This window comes from Malaya genurostris, chromosome 1, assembly GCF_030247185.1.
Source record: "Malaya genurostris strain Urasoe2022 chromosome 1, Malgen_1.1, whole genome shotgun sequence".
NCBI lineage: Eukaryota > Metazoa > Arthropoda > Insecta > Diptera > Culicidae > Malaya > Malaya genurostris.
In genome coordinates this window covers 135,101,184-135,124,420 of record NC_080570.1, presented here as the reverse complement: position 1 = coordinate 135,124,420, position 23,237 = coordinate 135,101,184, and the positions used below count along the sequence as shown (strand labels likewise).

The 23,237-nt window shown below is 35.9% G+C and overlaps 4 protein-coding genes across 4 annotated transcripts in view; 2 read left to right on the top strand and 2 right to left on the bottom strand.

Moving 5' to 3' along the window:
• LOC131425840 (chaoptin) overlaps positions 1-14,882 on the top strand; it is a 176,400-nt gene extending 161,518 nt beyond the window's left edge. The window contains exons 4-9 of the mRNA XM_058588059.1: positions 12,160-12,234; positions 12,316-12,975; positions 13,036-13,394; positions 13,460-13,574; positions 13,634-14,178; positions 14,237-14,882. Of these exons, the coding sequence (XP_058444042.1) occupies positions 12,160-12,234; positions 12,316-12,975; positions 13,036-13,394; positions 13,460-13,574; positions 13,634-14,178; positions 14,237-14,540 (2,058 nt within the window). The 3' untranslated portion in view covers positions 14,541-14,882. The remainder of the gene's footprint in view (positions 1-12,159; positions 12,235-12,315; positions 12,976-13,035; positions 13,395-13,459; positions 13,575-13,633; positions 14,179-14,236) is intronic.
• Positions 6,927-8,987, bottom strand: LOC131425841 (probable rRNA-processing protein EBP2 homolog). The gene is made up of 2 exons (XM_058588060.1): positions 7,982-8,987; positions 6,927-7,928 (listed from the first exon to the last, which is right to left on the bottom strand). The coding sequence occupies exons 1-2, from the start codon at positions 8,048-8,050 to the stop codon at positions 7,005-7,007; spliced, it is 993 nt and encodes a 330-aa protein (XP_058444043.1). The 5' UTR covers positions 8,051-8,987; the 3' UTR covers positions 6,927-7,004.
• A 3,301-nt stretch (positions 14,883-18,183) lies between the features above and the next one.
• LOC131425839 (epimerase family protein SDR39U1) lies at positions 18,184-19,591 on the top strand. Its single transcript, XM_058588058.1, has 4 exons — positions 18,184-18,251; positions 18,384-18,458; positions 18,557-19,233; positions 19,310-19,591. The coding sequence occupies exons 2-4, from the start codon at positions 18,434-18,436 to the stop codon at positions 19,505-19,507; spliced, it is 900 nt and encodes a 299-aa protein (XP_058444041.1). The 5' UTR covers positions 18,184-18,251; positions 18,384-18,433; the 3' UTR covers positions 19,508-19,591.
• LOC131425838 (nudC domain-containing protein 1) lies at positions 19,573-21,391 on the bottom strand. Its single transcript, XM_058588057.1, has one exon. It carries the CDS (start codon positions 21,288-21,290, stop codon positions 19,602-19,604), a length of 1,689 nt encoding a protein of 562 aa, XP_058444040.1. The 5' UTR covers positions 21,291-21,391; the 3' UTR covers positions 19,573-19,601.
• Between the last annotated feature and the right edge of the window lie 1,846 nt (positions 21,392-23,237).

Below are 23,237 nucleotides of genomic sequence, written 5' to 3'. Positions count from 1 at the left end.
GGTTTAACGTTGTTTGACATCTATCATTACATTTTTTATCGTGACGTCACAAATGAACAAAAATTCATTTTTGACGGTTCAGCGGTACTGTTCACAAACAAGCTTAAACAAAATCAAAAAACACATCTCAGTCATCTTTACACTTCCCAAACAGCCACTTTTATTCGATATATCTCTAAAACGAACTGTATCGAATCATTAACATATGTTTTGAAACTCTATTTAGGTGATATGGACCGTGAACGATCTCATCCGTTTGTCAACAGACAAACAAAAGTCTGTTTACAAACAGTACCGCTGAACTGTCAAAATGTGTTCATCGGATTGAGGTTAGCAGTGACGGTAAAAAACCTAGTTACAATTTGAATGCATGTAATTAACATTTGCACTAATATGACAAAACCTCACAAAAATTAACTAATTTTGACAACTATCAGTGGTTTGTTTATGTGTTCATTCATATTTGAATTTGTGTCAATTATGTTTTACACGATGACGACAGAAATGCACTACCGATGAATCAAGTTCATCTTTGACAGCTGCCGTGAGTTTATTTTGTTTTGCGACTGCAAATTAAAATTTGAAATATGACGAAAATGTGCCTGTTAATAACGTGTTCCACAATGAAAAGAACTAAAAAGATTGCCCTGTATGCGTTTCCAGCATCAAGGAGCGATATTAGGTTTTTTACCACCACTGCTAACCTCAATCGAATGAACACATTTTGACAGTCTAGCAGTACTGTTTGTAAACAGATATTTTTTTGTTTGTCTGTTAACAATTTGGATGAAACCATTTACGGTCCATATCGCCTAAATAGAGTTTTAAAACATTTGTTCACGATTGGATACGGTTTGTTTTTGAGATTTATCACATAAAAGGGACTAGTTGCGAAGTGTAAAGATGATTGTTTAATACGTGTTCTTCGATTTTTGTTTAAGCTTGTTTGTGAACAGTACCGCTGAACTGTCAAGGATGAATGCTTGTTCATTTGTGTAGTCACGATAAAAAATCTAATTTGTATAAATCTGTTTAGTGTGGGGCGACTTGCAATTTTTAAATTCAAATGATGAACCTCTGATGAACTTTTAAACTGTAAACAAATCTCGGTAGATTTTTCAATAGGGCGTATAAGCAAGTGACAGTTTCTCCGACGACACGATCAGGCACTCCGAAGGAAAATTTAAATAAAAAGTGTCCGTAGGTGATTTACCTCCTGGTACCATAGTATTTAGCGCCCCTTGTTATTAATGGAAATAATCTTCTTGAGCAACACTGTTCTGGTAGCTATGCGTGTGTTACCAAGGGACTCTTGTAATATAAATAAACAAACAAATTGACGAAGTATTTTGTCCTATTACCGATAGCCGTTAATGAAAAAGTCCTAGAAAAAAGCCAATATACAACAGTCGCTGTTGTCCCGAATGTATTTATTTTGAGGTACCCAAAAGATTGAATTCGAATTGACAATGGAAAGGCTTAACCAGAATCTTACGAAAAATGGTTCAGCAACATAAACATACTGAAGAATCGCACGAAGTGAAACACCGGCACTTTGAGTAAATCGAGATCATCTGTGATGTTCATTCGAAATATTTTATGAAATCTTTTTTTCCTAATTTAGAAAATTCTCGCGGTTTCAGAAGAGGAACTGCGAAAGTGTTTCAAAACTCTTTTACAAGTGGTAGAAAAATCGTGTCGCGATCATTTATCGCAAACTCTCATGGAACTGAAGAAAACCTTAGGAAATAATGTATTCGGGGTATTGAGCTGGAAGGTGAAAAATTATATGCTCGGGTGATTTCACTGAACGAGAACGTGGCTGCGACGCAAGACTTCTAGAATGGAAAATTTATATTTCCAATAAATGAATGAATGCTGTATCTTGTTATTATCTAAATGTTTTCCAAAAAAAAATCCAGTAATACCAATGAACATTTTGGTTATCAATGTTTCTCACTTTATTATGCGCGTATTAAGTCATCTAAGTTCGTAAATAGCCATAATAATTTATTACATTCCATTCTGTTCTATTGATGTTTTGTAATTGAAAAACATTCGTAACCAAGGCTATGGTAACTGTTATTCTAAAAACAACAGTTTATCAGCCTGTGTTGCCAGTATCAAACATGTTTCCAAGGATTTCATTTTGACATTACGAGTTACTGAGGGGTAATTAAATTTACGATACAGTTTTTAAAGGCGAGTGGCAGGTCGTGTCGTCGGTTTCTCTTTAATCACTCTCTCTTTCGATTATTGTGATGTGATTAATAAAGATTTTCTTTGATATCACTATTCTCTTTGAAAGTCGAAAGTTTCGGGTATCATTTCATGCAAAAAGTTGAGTGATAAACGTGGGAACCGCTTGGTAATTAATAAAAGAGAAAGTAAACAAAGAGAAACTGTCACTTGCTTATACGCCCTATTGAAAAATCAACCGGGAAATTTGGTTTTGCACGATGACCACTCGAATGAACTACCGATGAACTGCCGATGAATCAAGTTCATCTTTTGACAGCTATCAGTGGTTTGTTTACATATCTATGAACACGTATTCAAACTAGAATGAACGCAATGAACACATAAACAAACCACTGATAGCTGTCAAAATTGATTCATTTTGCTCATTTTTGTGAGGTTATATCATGTTCGTGCAAAACCTGATACACGGCGACTGTCAGAAAAAGTTCATTCTGTTCATTTTTGCGAGGTTATGTTATATTCGTGCAAAACCCTATTTGCACATTGTCGCAAAACTGAAATGAAGAGGCGCTGCTTGCTTAGAGATGATACTTTCAGCAAGAGCTGTCAAATCGGTAAGAAAATTTTATAATTACTCCACCTTTTCAACGATTTCTTATAAAACGGGCAAATTCGATTGAAAAATCATAGTAGAAGTTGAAGAAAAAGTTTTTACTCTGAGGTGGTGATGTTGATCTTAATTCATTATGCGAAATCTACCGTTTATTCAGAATGGAGCATTAAACTTGGTTTGATACCATTTTTCAAATGCCTAGAAATAACAAATAAAGTATCCAAAATAAATAGTACTCGATCGCCATACACTCGACAAATCAACATTACACTGGTTTCTGATTAAAAAAAATGTTGATCCGAAAAAACCTAACCTTACCCAATTTCACACATTTCTGAAGATTTTCCATGTTTAATCGTAGTTTACACTAATAGAAGTAGTAGTAATCACTGTGAAATCGATTTTCTTCTACTCCGAGTGTACTTTTATTGCTTAAATCTATTTGTACTATTGAATAAACGATAGAAATGTTGCAAATCACTACTTCTGATATGAAAATTTCCGAAAGAATCCTCCTTCTTGGTTCCATTTTTCATTGGCAGGTTTCGCTACCGGTAAATCAGCTTTGCGACAATGTGCCAATTAAACCATCAAGTTTGGATTCCCCATAGGGGCCACTTCTGGCTCCGGCGAAATGGTTGCGAAAGTGACGTTACCAATAAACCGCATTGTTTGTTTGCGCACATTTTGCTCAGAAATGACTTAACCATTTTCGAAAAAGTTGATTTATGCACAGATCATTGGTCAATTATTCATGGTGTCCAGTTTCGATTCCTGAGATATAAACGTAAAAGTGACCTAACTTAACCTAACGGAAATTCAATTCAAATACGATTTCCTGCTTCGAAATTACATCGTGATGGATGATTAATTCATATTTAAGAGTGTATTTCTATGAATTATATGATATCGGATCCATGCGGCATTTTTCTCCCGAGAACTTCGCTCAATTGGAAGACCCTGTTTTAATCCACCTAGTGGTGTAATAATGCCTTCCTTATATAATTCATGTTTTAAAATATTTCTTGGGGATTCTTCAGAAATCTTATATTTGAATCTTGAATAAGAACAAAAAAATTTGATCGAGCGCACACTAGCATAAACTTTTCAATTTATATAAAATTTTGAGTTAAGTTTATAGGAATTCTTCGTTTTTTTTGCATTTGCGCTCTACATGACGTTACAAATTTTAAACACACTTCACTCTGTTGTTCCGGAACCGGAAGTTGCATCCGAACAAAAGTTAACAGCTGTCTATGAGAGCATAAAACCGTTCATTTGAGCCTAATTTTGTGAGAATTTACTCAGCCGACTCTGAGAAAATGAAGAATGTTCCGTTTTTCACACCTATTTCCGGGACTTCCGGAACCGGGAACTAAGAACCGGCTTCGCTGAAATCGGTTTGTTTGGCGAGTAACTAACATATCCTAAAATTTGAAACAATTTTGAGTCTCATTAAGAATTTTTTTCTTTTTTGCATTGTCGCTCTAAATTACCGCGATTTGCAATTTCATACACACTTAACCGGACAAAATTGTACACTTCCCGATCAGATGCATTTAACAAAATCATAACACAAGTATATCAATAGTTTATATGTATAAAACAATTTGTGTTATTTTGAGATATTTAACAAATGAAAACAGTTGAAAGATAAAACTTATGATAACAATATAATAACAAAATCAGTTATGATGTTTTATTTTCATTTGTAAGAAAATGAATTCTTCCGTTGCTTCATATCGAAATATAATGATCAGAATTTCAAAGAACTAAAAGAAAAAACAAGATATCTTAATAAATTATTTATTTAATAAAAAAAATCATTCAACAATTTTGGATTAGAACAATGCTGAAAGTTGGCTGTGATATAGTTTTGCTGTGTTAAATTTGCTGTCTGATTTATTACAACTATTGTTTTAAATATCTGCTTTCGGACTTCTGTAGTTATATCAAGTTTATTAATAATTGTGATACAAACTTTTCAAAATCTGTTACGATTTTATTCCTGCTAGAGTCTTTTTTGTTATGATTTTTGTTATTTTTAACAGATTACTAGCCAAAAATATTTCAATATTTGTTACAAAATACACTGAGGTCTATTTTTATGCGGTGTTTTTTTATGCGGTTTTTTTATGCGACTTTTTTATGCGAATTTTCAGAGTTATTTTTTATGCGTTTTTTTATGCGAATTTTCAGAGTTATGCGGTTTCCCTTCTGCGGTTTTTTTTATGCGAAGTTTCAGAGTTATGCGGTTTTTGTTATGCGAAGTTTCAGAGTTATGCGGTTTTTTATGCGGTACGTAAATTCGCATAAAAAAGACTTCAGTGTATTTCTGAAATAAATTACTCCAGTTGTTATAATTCTGTTATTACCATCTGATCGGGACTCAGCCTTGGGTCACTCGAATTTTATCGATAAGTATTGAAGGAATTTATTTGATTTTTTTGTAGATGCTATCAGTAATTTCATAAAAATATTTGAATCTTTCAAAAGAAAAAAACATAATCTCATTTTTCAGACGACAATGAAAATTTGTGGTTTCAAAGTTTTTTATCATCACATTGATATAATGTAAATTTTTATCTTAGGTTTTGCAGAGAATAATGAAATTAAGTTTCAGAGAATATGATTTTATGAATTTGAGTACAGTTCGAATGTTACCAAATGTTTCTTAAGTAAGAGTCTTAGAATGCACAATCGGGTGCCTTGGGTCACTGCTCATGAACAGAGAAGAATGTAAATGTACCGCTTCGAACGAAAAATCTGATAAAAATCAGTAAAAAACCTTGTTTAGTCCATCTAGTGGTGGCCTTTCTTATATTAATAATATTATCATATATAATATTGTGGTATTCTCTTCGATTCTTGAAAGGAACCAAAGAGATTGTTTGTTCAATAACTACACACTTAGTAAATTTTGCAGAATTCGGTAGTTTTTTACCGGAAGTTTAAAAAAAGTGAAAGTGTCAATGAAAAAATAAAAAAAGCGTCAAATGTCCCGGCTGACAAAATTATTTTCTGCCTATAAGTAAACGAAAAGCTTTTAGTGGCTCTAATGTTTTGAAAACTTTAGCACCTGTACCTCAATCCATTCGATGAACCCTTTAAGATTTTTTTTTTGGTTTGATTAATAAAAAGACACTTACAGAAAATTTTAATAACTGACTGTTCCACGACAATCAGTTTTCACAGAAGTTCGGATATTGGAAGATAATTTTACCATACGGATAGTATGGTTTTTACCGTACTCGGCGACTATTCAGTATATCTATTTACAGAATTATGTAATGAAAATTTTCGTAAAACTGATCGTCCGGTAAAAATTTGCATAATGCAATTTTTGTATAATAAAACTCATGTACCAAAATATTGGTTATTTCTACAGATTACCGAATGTTTGCGTCAAAAATACCCTACAGAATAAAACAGTTCTTTGATTGGTTCACGAGAAAACGAAGTGAGTTCCACTATTGTAGGTACTTCCGGCACCGAAACCCGAGGGCAGTTCGTATGGTCATCAACTAGCATGATGTACAAACTCTACTAGTTTCTATTCAAAGTTTGAAGATTTTATACGATTTTGACAACGTACTATGACACTACAACAGTGTTAATTTTTATTGAGTCCGAAAATGTGCTTAATATTTGATAAGATCATAAGATCTTTCTTTTGAACCTTAGATTGAGAATATCAGTTCTGTCATCTCCGAGAAAAGTGCGTGAGATCCATTTTCGAGTATAAGATTATTATCTTTCGTCGTTAATCGAAAACCGGGAACCAGGATAAGCGGAATTGGTTTGTTTGGCTGCCTACTGATTGAAGTAGTTCTGAGGCTAATTTAGAAAAAAAAAAGTTTTTTTTTGTTTCGCCGCTTTAAGTGAGAATGAAATTCAGGAATTCTGTATGGGACCACGAGATGATTCACAGGGCCGCCAAGAGAAAGAAACGGGACCGAGGGGATTTCGTTTAGTGAGCAAAAAAAAATAACCTTTGACCTCCATATGCATATCAATAAAAGTCTTTCTTTAAAGCACAACAGCCGTTGTGTATTTTGCAGGTGCACGCAACTTGTGGGAAATAATTCTATTCTTACAATAAGAAAATCTATTTCTTTCTCAATGCAATTACAATTACGAATTGTAAGCATTTTTTATTACTCTAGCAAATACCAGAAAGATTCGGAACTTAGTTTCTCTTATTTTTTGCTTGTGCTCGTCTACTTTTGCCCAAACGCATCTTTTTTCCGCCACCTCCACCACCACCAACACCACCACCACCACCGCCGCTTCTGTTCGATGCATTCTTTTTCTTCCGGCTATCCCCCAGGAATGACTCTTTGGTGTTTCTCTTCGATCCTTTTTTGCGACCACCAAAACCGAATTTAGAATTCCTAGCCTTCCGCTTGGCATTGATTTGTTTCTTAACAGGGGCTCCTCTTGCAGATCCTTTTTTCTTTTTCGTTCCTGAAGCCGTTTCGTCGTCATCGTCCAAAAAGTCCAAATTAGACAGCTTGCCCTTGCGAAACTTCTTAATGTCGTTTAGCATTTTACGTCGGTCTTCGTCTCGTTTTTCGGTAGCTTGACGCTGTATCAGTTTTCCGATACGACGTTGTTCGCGAAGCTGACGCACCCGTTCGGATTTGGCGATACCTTCCTGCTTATCCAGCAATACTTTCCTGATACGTTGCATGTGCTCATCCGTTTTAGCCATCTCGGCAAAGTAATCATCGGGTCGTTTGGTACCAATGCCAAGATCGTGCAGTCGTTTGATACCTTCGACAACAGCAGCCTGGGCTTGACGATGGAAAAGGATTTCTCGCTTGAAATCATTGAGAACTGGGTCCGCTTCTGGGGCAACATATGGGATCTTCTTGTTTCCCTTAAATTGATTTTCACGTTTTTGTTCGTGTTTTTCGATTTGAATGGCCAGTTCGGGTGTCAAAGGAGCCAAATCGTTTACCAAATCCATTCGTTCAACCCATGGTGCTTTGAGTATAGTCGATTCAAGGGCCGATTTCAGCTTGATCGTGTTATTAACGGGTTCTCTTTTTTCTTTTTCCACTACGTTCAAACCAGGTTTGAGCAATCCCTTAGCTAACGCTTCCCGCAGCTAAAACGAAAAAAAAATGATTACCTACAGAATTAGGAGTGTAACTAATTTACTTCATCATCTTCATCGTATGACACGTAGCTGGAATCGGAGTCATCTCTCCGAGAATCAAAATGTGTCATTTCGATCAACAATCTATAAAGGCTATTGAAATATTAACTAAAACTCAATTTATTATAAATTCACCAAACACGTGCAACAACCACAGCAATTTATATTGTTTTGAAACTCGTTTGCGGTCCGGCTGCCAAACTAAACGAAATGTCAAGAAGCAATGAATGAGCGATAATACCGACCAGCCCTACTTATGTGCATTTACGGAATTTGTAAGGTTTCGCGCAGACGGTGCGGTGAGCTTACAATGTATTGAATAAATAGTAAGAAAACGTGTGTAGTGCTTGATTATATTTCATTTTCTTTTTTCATCGTTTTCTTTACGCAACCATATAATAGCTCAGTTTCACATGCCAACGTCTAGACTGTTGTATTTATTATATATCTAGATGAATATAAGAAAAGGTCTTATCTGCTCATTGCGGGAGGCTATTGTTTGAAAATAGGAAATTGGAAATTATAGAGGCAAATTATCAATGAGTTAGTAACATTATCACGTAGATCTCAAGAGGAAATAAACCGGACAAGATATGTTTGTAAATGAAAAAGCATCAAATATATTGGCCATTTTTGTTTGGAATATTTTTTTTATTTTCAACTAAAAATCTTTTATTTAGAAAGCTTATTCTTCTTGCATCAAATGCAGATAGCTTTTGTATTAATATGAGCACACTATCACTCTAACGAAAACAATGCGCTCAATTTTAAAGAACAGTATTTTACCGAATACAAATGCAAATAATCATTTGTATTTGATTTTACATTTAATAGCGTCCTTTCATCTTCCATCAACTCGATAATTTAGAAGAAAAACTGTCATCTGTATCATTTCATCAAATTATTAGTCTCACAGAGAAAAAAATGAAAAAATAGCTAAATTTGGGTTTCATGCAACGATTTTCTTTATTGAAATAGTAACAAAAGAAAATCTGGTTCAATATAACAAGTATTGCTGTTTGAAACTACAAAACATGATAAATAATTTATCTTAGTGAATTAGTTTGTTTCAATCAATATTTTGATAGAAATAACAAATATTTTACTTGTCCCAAGTAGCAAATGTAACTTATTGAACTTTCAAGATGTTTTACAATTGATTTAGAAATGTTATTTATGTTAGATATGTTTAGAAATATATATTAAAATTGGTTGTGTAACTTATCACTGTTAAGTTTTACAATACTACCGAAAAAATCACTGTAGATCAACTTTAAGTACATCTAAAACAATTGTGCAGTAAATCACCAACTTGTTAATGTTTCAATAGAAGTTCTACAAAAAATTTCACATCGTCATGTGAAACGGGAGTAACTATAACAATTGTGCAACTTATCAAAAACATTCCAAACCGCTGTCATAATTGTACCGGGCACAATGTACATCGAAATTGCTATAAATCTCTTGTGGAAGAAAAATTAGTGAAATGATTGATGCTCTCCGCAAGGCAAAAAAGGCTAAGCCGAATTGCTAACGTTGCTGTAAAAAATATATTTCTGCAGAGTCCGCATTGTTTTGGCTGCCTCATGAATTTTCTAGATCAGTGTGCGCAGTTTTCTTTAGTTTTAGAAAAACATTGATATAAAATTCAAAACATGCAAAAAAGTTGTGAAAGATGTTTGAATTGAACGTAAAACTTGCAGACATGAGATTATTATCATAAAAGTTGCAGGAATACAGCTTTATATACTCAATGAAAACAAAAATCAATCAGATAATTTGTATTCGGTTTTCATCTCGCAAAAAAAATAAGCAGACCTGACATCACTTTTTAAAGATATTGAACGAAAAGTTAATTTCATCATAGTTACTCCCACAGTTATATATTACTGCTTGTGCAACTTGTTTTTGCAACTCCAGCACACGGACTTGCCAAAATAAATACAGTGGGTATCACAAAAGTCGGACCCGCTAAGATGAATGACTATATTGTATTGTTGTTTAATTCAACTAGAAGATTGAAACTGATAAAAAAAAAACAAAACGTAAAGCATTTCTTTTCGAAATATGAACATGTTAATGTTTACTGTTATTTAGATAATATATGTCATTACGTTGGGTTTTCTATTCAACTCACTGTTACAATCGATGTCATATTGGAAAATATTCAAGAAAAAATCATTTCGAGATTTTTCACATTAGTTTGATCAAAATCATCTGAAATTTTTAAAGAATGTTTGAATACACGTATTTTAAACACCATTCCGATGAATCTCATTAAAAATAATAGACTGTTATTTTCACAGAAATTGGTGCACAATCAGAAAAACACGTTAATTCAAAGGCGCTTGAAAATTTCGACCGTACGAATACATGTTTCACCATAAAAATGCAGTTCGTTGTCGATTTTTCATTTATAAAAACACAAAAGATTAATTCTACAATATGTGCATTATTATTTTTCATGCTCAGATTATTTTACAAGATTCATGTTTGTATTGAGAGCGGTTGTATTGTGAATCAAATGTGAAACTTATTTATTAGAAATTATGTTTGTTATGTTTTTGTAAACGTCTTTATATTTCTTGTTTACATTACATAGTAGATTGCACGAGTTTCACAATTGTTTTTTCGCTGATTTTATTAATACCTTTTTGATGGGATCGACGCATGAGTTTTTGTGTCAGTTGCACAATCGTTGTGAATAAATGTTCGTAATAACGGATGAACTTGAAAGTAAGTTGCACAACACAGAAAAATTGCGCTTTTTCCATAACACAACAGTTACTAGAATAGTGATATAAACTAAGTTGATAAATTGCACAATCACTAGAAATATACAGGACAACAACTTAACATGCTACTTGGGGTGCTTTCCTGTCAATTTCTTGACAAAAAATTTCACATTAAATTCAATTTGAAGAATTTGTTATAAATAAACGAACTTTAGATAAAGTTGATAATTGTAGTGCTTCAAATTCACCAACTTTTTAGTTGCATTAAATTACCTTGAATTTAGTTATCTCATATTAAAATATTTTTCGGTTTTTCGTTGATCGATCGGATTGTTCTTATACCATAATCATGACCTGTTTTTTAATTTTTTTTAGCATCCAACGATTCGGTGCTCCATCAGTCAGGTCAAGATAGAGATCTTGAATCAAATATTTTTTTGTAAAGTAAATGTGTTATATGTAAAAAACTTTCAAAAATATTCCTAATTACCAATACACACACTTGAATTGTTGAAAGCTTTCTAGTAAATGGTAGAAGCAGATAAAATTTTACTTGTGGGACGCGTACAAACTTTATCCACGGGAGAAAAAATGCCCTGGTATATTCCCGCGGGAAAAAATGGCTCTGGTTTTTTTAAGAAATAAATCTAATACGGTTCATTCAAACGGTAAATTTAGTTGTATCATTACACAAATACGATCATAGATCAATTGAACCAATTTTTTTCTTGATATAAAATATAGCAGAATTGAATCAACAAGGACTTTGCTGATAGCATAAATTCAACTTTGGTTGACATGTAATAAATAGTTAGCTGATTTCAACAACAATATCAGCCGGAACAAATATATTTTTCGTTTGGTTAGACCAAAATTTTTATTAAAATCAAACAGAGAATATTGTTGATGTTGAAGGGAGAAATTGGTTTGTAACAATCATGATCTAGCTCAATTTTTCTGCGCGAGCCTTGATTAATTTTAATTGAAACGAGGCAAAAAATCGGTTTTGTTTCAGAAGTATGAAAAGGCTCATTTCTAAATATATCCTGCATCCGATCAGTTAGTTTCGTTTGGTACATTTGTAAAGACATCCCAAACAAGCAAAAATGGCGAAGCTTCGGAAAAAGTCCACTAAAATTAAAATTCACAAATGTGAAAATACAGAATAAGTTTTGCGTAAGTTTTTTAATGTTTAAAAGTACATATGTAACTTGTTCTGTTCGTTCAAATTGGTAAGACATTATATCTACATAGGGGTTTATGTTGAACTGCTAGGTGGCATAACAGTTAAAAAACTGTTATGCACAGACGAGTTGAAAACATCGTTGGTTAATGTTCATCAAAGGAAAAATCGTTTTTGTGTGTTATAAATACAGAAAAAGAGTTTAAGGTTATTTTATATGTTTTTTTTTTACATATATTGGTTTTTATTTTTCTCATTTCAGAACCTACCGGAACTAGAAAAGCTCGACTTGGCATACAACTCACTACTTTCGTTTGATTTTGAGTACTTCGATCAGGTTTGAATGTTGCATAAGCTTCAATCAAATGCACAAATAAAAGTGTATTATTCTAATATTTTTAACCTCTATTCGTCTTAGGTCGGTTCACTGGCCTCATTGGAAATTGACGTAAGTCATAATCGAATTAGGGCGCTCGGTGAGATACCAGAGATGAATATCAGTGATTTCTCAACACTACCTGTTGCAGCAGCAAACAACGCTCGTGATCATGGATTTGCACATACAAACATCAAATCGTTGAATATGTCCAGCAATAACATTACGAAAATCATAGATGGTTACTTCAAACCTGTTGAGCTATCCCTAATGAGGTTATCACTAGCGAAAAATCGTCTAAATAGTACAAGTCGTGATCTTCTTGGGAATATGATACACTTACAGTGGTTGGATTTAGATGGTAATCTTATAAGCGAAATCGATTACGATACATTCAGGTATACAAAAAAGTTGCAAGTCCTGAAGATGTCACATAATATGATATCCGAAATCCCATCGGAACTATTCCGAAATGTTCGAAGTCTTAGGATACTCAAAATGGCCCATAATAATCTAAAGGCTTTACCAGACAACCTTATCTTGGAAGAAGGATTGGAATATCTGGATCTATCCTACAATCAGTTTAGTAAAATCCCAATCATGTCACTCTCAAACTTAGCTGCGCTTACTTTATGCGAATTGGATTTGAGTCATAATCAGATTACTGCTATTCATAGCGTGGATTTATCCAACAAGTTCAGAGTAAGAAAATGCGTCAAATAGTTGTACTGAAGTATAGACTTTTATCGTGTATTTTCTCAGTCTCTTTCCGTACTAGATCTATCTCACAATCGACTGGTTCGATTGGAAGATGCGACTTTCGCTACTGTGCCGAAACTGTCACTGCTCGATCTTTCACACAACGATGAACTGGAATTCATGGGAAAAGCATTCCTAGGGCTTGAGAATAGCCTCATCGAGCTTCGCTTGGCAAATGTTTCTCTTCAAACAGCTCCTGAACTTGCCAATCCGTCTCTTCGTATACTTAAAATGTCGCACAATAATCTTCCTTCATTTCCACCGGATCTGGCTGCTAATATGTCTTCGTTGCGAGAATTGGATCTTTCCGAAAATGACCTCTACCACGTCCCGCTAATAACACACGCACTGCCAAATCTAAGGTTCTTTCGGATTATTTCGCAAGTTGAAGTATGTAATATTATCTAATGAAATATATTTATTCTAGGTCCCTCTCCCTGGCTGGGAACCCAATATCAACAATGACAAATTCTAGCCTTCTCGGTACAGCAGAAACACTAGAACACCTTAACATTGCCAACCTAAATTTAGTTATTTTTGAGGTAACAGGTGCCTGAAATAGTTTTTAGGCAATTGTTATTTCATATTATTTTAATTTCAGAATGGCCTTTTGAACAAACTTCGTTACTTGAAAACGCTACGAATATCCGCTTATCCAAATATACAGAAATTCAATATTCCTCGTATTTTGGAAAATTCCAATAACTTACGAGAGCTATGGATTGACGCGCCTAAGCCGCCACAAGATCGATCGGGTTCAACCACGCCGAAAAAGCCGCAACTACTAACAATACCGGCCAGTGATCTTCGCCAAGAAATGGAGGGACGCTTACCGTTTAAATTGTCTAGCGTTACTTTTAGTGGCTCTGGGTTCAACAGTCTCGCAGATAATGTACTACATGGAATTCAGTCGTCTAATTTACATCTTGCATTCTTAAACACATCACTGCCAAGTTTGCCAAAAAACTTTTTTAAAAATATGGGAAAGAATGTGAGAAACATTTCGCTCAATTTAGAAGACAGTAATAAACTGTTAAAGTCGGTACCGAATCCAAATACCGCACACTATTTGCATCTGCCGGACTATGTGTTCCTAGTAAATCTGCGTATATCGGGAAATGCATTGTCTTGTGATTGCGAAATCGGGTAAATGTTCGCGTTAATGGTAACAAATCTTACTTATTAAAGTTTTGACACATTGCAGATGGGTGGAATTTTGGCAGCGGAAGCGGCGGCAGTATATTTGTCTAGCGCAACCATGGATAGAAAACAGCAGCTTTAACAGCTATTTCAAACATCACCTATCTCCGTCGATATCGCATAACAGTGACGAATGTGAAGAATCGGCCGACGATCTACGCGAAGCCACCTGCAGCAACAAAAAAGACGAAAGTCTTCTAGAAGTGCTCAAGAAAGACCTGGAATGTGGTTGGGGTAGTGCGGCCTCTCGACTGGGAATCGTGCCGGCGATAGCATTTGTGTCCGTGTTCGTAGTATTAATGATCTGACTTATGCAGTACTTGTTCAAAATGTACAGTGAGTTTTATGACTATCTGGAACGGTTATATGGGGATCAAAGTGCGGTCAATGGGGCAAGGACTGCTTCGTACGTTGATGACACGTGCAATTATGCAAGTGATTTTGAACTTGAATTAGAGGAGTTCGAAGGACTCTGATTTTGTTATTTCTCTGTTTTTTGTTATTTTGCCATGAACATTCCTTGTCAATTGTCTGCTAAGCTGAGATATTTTTATGCCATCTATTTTGTAAGATCATAGTTTCCACGTGTTCTTGTGAATTCAATGTGCCAAGTCATTATGGAGTAAACATTTTGTCAGGAAGTATTAAAATTGTTGTACTTACTTATTTAAGAGAAAGAAATTCTTTGCTGTGTGTGTGTTATTGAACCTATCCCAAGCCCTACTATCTGGTAGCGGTTAATAGGAAGAAGAAGTGTTTACTTGTTTTGTTTATACATGCAAATAACTTTAGTTCAGGGCTCAGGAAGGCGAAACAATTAACCTATTTGAAAAATTTGTAATAGTTTTTGCTTTTCAAATAAGTTATTACATGCAAACTAATTCGCATCCTCTCATTTTTCTACAAACGCGGAAGGTGCACCTAGTCGACGACGTTTTATTGATCAAACGTCACCATAAACACTCGAAGTTGGGCATTATTTTCAACCTTCTCGAAAACATGATTTGCTGCGACCAAAGCCGAATATAAATATATATATTTCCACGCTCATTTTTTCGAAAATGGCTGAACCGATTTCAGCAAACTTGGATTCGTTTGAAAGTTGATATTGGACTAGTTAGCAAGGTCGAAGATCAAATGACTAACACTTCCGGTTCCGGAAATATAGATGTATTTTTCGTATCAATTGATAATCACATCGAGATTGTCATAACTTTTTTTTCCTGTGTACGATAATGAAATTATGACTTAACTCGACTCAAAATTCTCGATTGTTCCCACTTGTACGAGGCGGGCAGTTTTCCCCCCTGACGGCTGGCTATGTCTGCCAGCCATTTTTGCCGGAATTCTGCCAGAACTGCGGCAAAAGTCTGGCAACAATGCAACAATCGTTTCCGGCAGAGAATTTCGCCTAGCAGTTATTAACGGTTCTTTTCTGTCGGATTCTTGCCATACAAGATTGGCAGAACCGTTTTGAATCGGTTCTACATTTTGAGCGTCTTGGTTATATTTTTTCAATAGAAGATACATATGAAAGGCAATAAGTTATTGCCCTTCATATATACTAATCATGAAAAATGTTATTGTCAATTACATTGCTTTCTCACTACCAAACATTCCCATATTTCAATCTCATTTACCTCGTCTCAAGATTCGTTTTTTGTACGTACATGCGGGATTGACGAATATCAAATGAATTCGAATAAAAAAAAAGAAAAAAGAAATAGGAGGGAGATAAACAAGATAATGACGCAATTTCGCCTGAACAATTTTGACAGCAGCCGGAATGCAGCCAGCCTTCCGACGGTTGCCAGAATTCCTCACAAGCGGGGTTGTTTACCATATTCTAAGTGCCCTGATTGCCCATCGAATGCCCGAGATGTTGGCTGCAATAGAACTTATTGCTAGAGCGCCTTATCCTTGCCACCGGGCAGAATGTTTTGTAACTTTGCGACACAAACCAATGTCATTTTAAAGTGCTGCATTTAGACATACTGAACATCAAATGCAATAATTTTCTGTTTTTGAAAAATATTGCAAATAGATCACACGTTATTACATCGAAGCCATTGAGTAGATTACATCACCTTAACTGAATACTGTATTTAATTCTAATAGGAAAATGTGCATCTTTTCGTTTAATAAGGGTTTTGGCTCTTGAAATGACTATAAGGAACAGGTTGCGGTTACTGTAATATTTTTCTGAGTGTAGATGACTACAAGCTCATATTTCATCGGACCCGATAATTAGGTTTTGCACGAACATAACATAACCTCACAAGAAATGAACAGACTGAACTTTTTTTGACAGTCGCCTTGTATTTGTTTACAGTTATAAAGTTCATCAGAGGCACATCATTTGAATTTAAAAATTGCCACACTGAACAGATTTATACAAATATTGCTCCTTTACGCTGGAAACGCATACAGGGCAATCTTTTCAGTTCTTTTCACTGTGGAACACGTTTTCCCACTTGTACGCGGCGAGCAGGTTTCCCCCCAGACGGCTGGCTATGTCTGCCAGTCATTTTAGCCGGTGTTCTGCCAGAATTCCGGCAAAAGTCTGGCAACAATGCAAGAACCGTTTCCGGCACAGAATTTCGCCTAGCGGTTATTATCGGTTCTGTTTCTGTCGGATTCTTGCCATACAAGATTGGCAAAACCGTTTTGAATCGGTTCTACATTTTTAGCGTATTGGTTTTATTTTTTCAATAAAAAGTACATATAAAAGACAATCAGTTATTGCCCTTCATATATACTAATTATATAAAATGTTATTGCCAATAACATTGCTTTCCCACTACCAAACATACCCAAATTCCAATCTCATTTACCTCGTCTCAAGATTCGTTTTTTGTATGCACATGCGGGCTTACAAATCATTTCTTCGAGGATTTGATGTAAATTGAAAGTGCTTTTGAACTAGAGTGGTTTGAACTGCATTTCTTTTTTTGCATCCTTCTGAAGTAATTGAGTACGAAATATGACCATTTTTTATATAAAACTATTCATAACTTTTTCAAAACTATAGTCATAGAGCTTTGAAGTTGTCTACAATTTTACGAAATCTAACTCTTTGTTAAACATACGGTATCTCTATGATTAAAAGTTCTTGATTTCTCTATGAGAAAAAAGTTAGAATAAAAAAAACTTATAGTTCAAAACCTTTTAGTAACACTACCGAATAAGGAGTTAACGGTTGAAATGAGCGAAATGTTTTCTTTAGCTTTGCACGCGGTACCAAAATCCTTATTTGGATGAAAACTGATGTTAACTTCATTACGAAATAGTTGACAATTCTATTTTTCCATCTTTTCATAGCTGGGTATAAAAAGCTCTATATTGCAACAATTTAAGAATTTGTACACGGAACCGCAAAACAACCTAATTTTAAGTACATTCCACCCAATTTAAGGGTTTCGTTCAATAACCTATTTTTTGGTAAAGTGGCTCTAGTTGATTTTAATATGTTTGATTATAAATGTGATATCGTTATGAAACGTGCGGTGCCAAATTGTGATACTGACTTTCACAATCGATTATGTGCTGTATTTTACTTAATTTTGTTTACTTTGCTCTCACTGACTTGCTAGCTTTGAAGGCCCCGAAGGACCGAGATGTTGGTTACGATCACGATGTAAAATACCCTGGTGATCACGTTTTTCTATGTGTTAGTGCGGTTGTCATTTTATTTTGGAATAACAGAGAGACGTGAAGAAGAAAAAACATAAACAAATGACGTTCCGGGAGTTGCTTTTATGAAAATATTTAGAGTTGGTTCTGTTTGCGAAAATATTGACAGTGAAATGCGGTGTTTTGCTCCGGGATGTTTCAATCGTTTTCATCACCTGCATTTGAAATGCCACCCACAGCACAATCACTCCATTATCCATAATAACCGTGGAAAACTGTCCCGGCGCGCCATGCTTAATTTCGTGAGAAAACTACCAACACAACCAAAACTGTCTTATCACGCCACCAGTGTATTTTACGTCGTGAGTTAAAACACCTTGAATAAAGTGAGTATTTTTTGCAGTGAAAACTTTTAATTTATGTCTTTGGAAAAGTGCACTTGAACTTCGCATCGTTTTTGTTTAGGCTGTAAACAAAAGTGTACATATTTATTTTATAGTTGTTTATCATTTTTCCAGCAAAAGTGATTCCAGTCACACTGCCCGTTTGGGTAATATTTTAAACCTCGATGGCCTTTAGGCATGTAGTATTAGGTAGGTCCCAATTTCAAATGTCCTGGTATCATTACTCGAAAGTGTTTTTAAGTGTTATATAACATTTAATAAGTGCAGATTTGTTTTGTGATTTGCAGGAGGCGGTACTGGTTTTATTGGAAAGCGACTGTCCAAAACTCTTATTGCCAATGGCTACGAAGTTACTACGATCTCTCGTATGCCATCGGTAAAAAGCATAACTTGGCACGATCTAGAAAAGGACGGTTTGCCAGAAGGCACATCAGCTGTTGTGAACTTAGCGGGGCAGAATGTGCTAGATCCAACCCGAAGATGGACACCGGGTTTCAAGCAGAATGTATGGAATTCTCGCATCAACACAACCGCTGCATGTGTGCGGGCAATCGAAAAGGCAACGATCAAACCGAGTGTTTTTGTCAGTATATCCGGTGTTAGCCACTATGCTGGAGGACCTCAGATCAATACAGAAGATACTGAAACTGTGGAATTTGATTTTATGTCACGGTTGTGTCATGAGTGGGAAAAAGCGGCGAATTTGTCCGACAACTCAATTTGTCGGTCGGTGAAAATTCGCAGCGGAGTAGTGATCGGGAGGGACGGTGGTATGATTAAGTCGTTAATCCTTCCCTTTTGGCTTGGACTGGGAGGTCCTATCGGTGACGGGCGACATGATTTGCCGTGGATACACATAGACGATCTATGTCAACTGATTAAATATGCCATAGAAAAACCAGAGGTTGCTGGAGTACTTAATGGAGTTGCACCGCAAATGATAACTAATCTCGAATTTACAAAGGTAAGGCTATGAATGAAAAGTGCGAATGCAACTTAATTTTTCGATGGACTATATGTATAAATATTCTACATTTTAGGCTTTCGCATCTGCCTTGATACGTCCCGCAGTGTTTCCGTTACCGGAATTTGTATTAAATCTTATATTTGGCACCGAAAGGGCCGTTTTACTAACGAAAGGCGCCAAAGTAAGTCCAAAACGAGTGCAGGAACTTGGTTTTCAATACCAGTATCCAGATATCCGATCAGCATGCAAAAATGTGGCTAGAATGTTTTAGTGAGGTACATTTATCTCTGCACCGAGCATCTTCTTCTCATTTCAAAGTAAGCATTAAAATAAATATTTGTTGAACAGTCATAAAGGCCTTATATTTACTCTTCAATTCGCAACTGTAACACTAGAATTTTAGTTTCGGTCAATAATATAGTATAATCGTTCTCACAGCTTAGACCCAGAATTTCTCCACATCCCTCCAAAGTAACAAGTTTTTGCTGTCCGATTGTGACCTGTGGTCCATTCCGGTTCCGCAACCCGCTGGCTGAACCATAGCTCGCTTTGTAGATGAAAACATGACGCTCGGCCTCGCAGATCACTGCATACTCTAAATCAGGCGAACACATCAAAAATTTTCTCTGCTGTTTCGAAGCTTGAACGTAACCAAAAGCATGCAGTGTGCCTTCATGCCTTAAGGACCAATCTGCTGCTGATTGTTGCAACCACAGGCACGCATCTACATCGTGTCGCATAGCAAGTGCTGCAGGAAATCCTGGTCTTAGACATACCGAGAATAAGGGGGCATTGCTACCGAGAAAGATTTTGTGAGTAGTTTCGTGACCAACAGCACTCAACCTTTCAATTGAATATTCTACATCCTGGCCAGAGTCTCCAAAATCACAATCTTCCAGCTGAGAAGCAAGATTGGACACAGGAGGCATTTCGTCGTCCGGAACATCACGAGATTCCTCTGTACTTCCAGGGAATAGGAAAGGCCACATCACACCTGATTGTTGTTTAAATAGGGAAATTTGAAGCTCTGCAGATTCATTGCTCCAGCTTGTCAATTCCGAGTCAACGGGCGCAAAGAAACCTTCTCCATCAATTATTAGTTCTTCATTTCGAAAAATCTTCAATTTACCATCGTCATTTGTTATTCGATAGTTAATACCTTCTTCTTTAGGAATTTTTACGGTGATGTCATCCATTGTTTGTGTCCATTCAAAAAGAACTTTCTCATTTTCCAAAACCGGTTCTTCTTTCACTTCAGGTACTGCGATAGCCTCTTCGATCGGGCTCTCAGTGTCGACAACAAATTTGAATGGTTTATCACTAACCAATATTAACGAAGCACTTTTATATTCTAAAGTGCAATAATTCGGAAAGCCTTTTCCTTTCAAAACCCGATGAGAATGATATTTCCAGTCTTGGTTGGAATCCGCCTGAACTGCTTTCAACCAGTAGATTACGGTTTCGAAAGCTCCTTCATTTTGCTTGATACAAACCACAACAGCGTGAATTTGTCGTACTCCACTAATTATTTCGAATCTTCCGTCTAGAAGAACAAATCCTCCGTCAAGTCCTTCAACATCTGGAAAAGAAAATTTTCCTTTCCATTCATCTCCTCTTTGGCGGTCACCGGTATCTACCAACAGTAACCTTCCTTGGCCTTCCGCAATCAATGCAAATTTCTCCGACAAAAACACCAACGAGCAATTGTAGTCTCCATCATGACGAGGTCCTCGAGTACGACCCAGCTTAAAAACCGAACTGATTGGTTTAATTTTTCCAATTGCTTCATCATATTGAATTCGACGAACAATCCACGATTGATCGATGAAGTAACAGCTGCCCGCAGCCCATGGGTCCCGCACTAGGTGATTCTGAAGCCCAAAAAGTTGTGCATGCAAGCATGAATACTGCTGCTCACCTGGTCGTACATGATCGGGCCGGGACAAATCAGTCAGATCAGTGCGAAGTATTGGAATTGGTTCGAGCGATAGCTTGTAGCCATCAAAGTTGGACTTCAGCAGAGAACGATCTGGTCTTAGTTCTAACAATTTCATTTTTGTTACGTTTTTCTTACAAAACTCTTTGTTTGTTTCGAAGTATAATTGCCAAATCTTTGAGTAATTTATACAAAAAAATACCAATAAACCGGCGTTTAGTGAACTGACAAGTAAAATTTTGACATTAAATTGTTTATTTATGTACAATGCTGCAAAACAACTCAACAGGTAGTGAGAATTTACTCATTTGTACGCTTGTTGAAAACTCTTGTAAATTGAGTTTGAATCAAGGATGGGATCCCGCTTATTAGCGAATCAGGCAGCCGGCTGAAATATCATACAATATATAATAAACTAATCTCGTTTTCGCTTGATACCAAACCTAATCCAGTTTTCACCCTAACTGCTATCAAATCGCCGTTGCTAAGTGCGAACCCAACTCATTTTTGTGAAAGTGTTTGTTTGATGAAACTACCAAGTTTCAGTTTCAGTTTTCTCAGATGAAAACTGTACGGAGACTAGAGATGGGCAATTCGCTCCTGAGCTGTTCCAGTGAATCGAATCATTGAAGTGAGCTGACAGCTCACAGCTCTTTTCAAAAGAACCGCAGCTCACTAGCTCACTCATTTGCTACCCAGTTCACTGCATTATGACGAAGGGAACACGCTACGAGCTGATCGGATCTTCGGCTCTTTAAGATATTCAATTTAGTCGACATCAATTAAAGATAAGTTAATTCGCATTGCATTAATTGCATCATTGGAAATCAATGATTCAATTTCGATCATACATATGAAAGAAAACCGGTGCATGAAAAAAAAACGGCGCACAAAATGAACCTTAAGTTCAAACTAAAAGAGCTGATGAGCTGATACATCGAATCGATTCACTTTGGTGAGCTGATCGGTTCGGAGCTGTTTTGCACGCCTCTAACGGAGACACTGACAGCGGTATAGTGAAAAAGGAATAGTGTGAAATCCACAGGCAACTTCGTACATGTATATTTTATATTTTTTTGAGTGCGCATTTTCGGAATAATATTTTGTCAGTATTATTTCAAATGAGTAAACGATCTGTCGTATCTAATATAAAAATTGCTATAATAAGGAATTTCCAACATTAATCCGGATGATTATTTATCGGTTATCTCTTGAGATGTCAGATCTGTGGAATTGTTACAATGCTTGGTAGCGTAAACGAAGCTCTGAAACACTACGAATGTTTAAAAGTTCCAGTGAAAACTATTTAGCTGGAAATAAATTTGATTTGCCATTGAAACTTTAAGGTTAATGAAACATTAATAATTTAAATCTACACTTTGCCATTTGCAGATTTTTTTTCACGTATAGTTCTAAAGAGAATGTTTACTTCATGGTTGTCAAATTTTCTCATCTAATACAACTGACGATATTCAGCACTTCCACAAAAGAATAAGAAGAAGAAATTATGTTGGTAATGTTACTCGTGTCATTACTGAACTCGTAGACCTTACACGATCATTACTTTTTAGTAATGACACGTTTAATGATCGTGTAAGGGCCGCTTATCAGTCGAACTCTAACCGTGATGACAAAGATCAATGAAGCAACTTAGTTCAGAAGTGTGCACGCTCACTTCGAAAACTGACATCATGGGGCAATTTGTGTACGCCGGATACGCCCCTTCCGGTATCTACAACATCTTGGCACATGCGATGACAGATCTACAGAAATTTCCGTAGATCTACGGATTCGAACATCTTCTACGGATCTACGGATACGTAGACAAAACCTACGGAAATTTAAATTTATCAACGGAGAACTACGGAAACTAATCTTGTCTGGCGAGCAAAAAAAAAGCTTTTCACCGCAAGCGCTTCCGAGAAAAATTCCAATCTACGGAATTGTCACTACTGCTATCTAGCATCGCTGCTTGGCACTATTAGACAACAATCAGAGTTTCTTAAGAAAACCCGGTTCCGGACGTCCGACGACGCTGAGCGACAAGATGCTCCTAAGAGCAAAT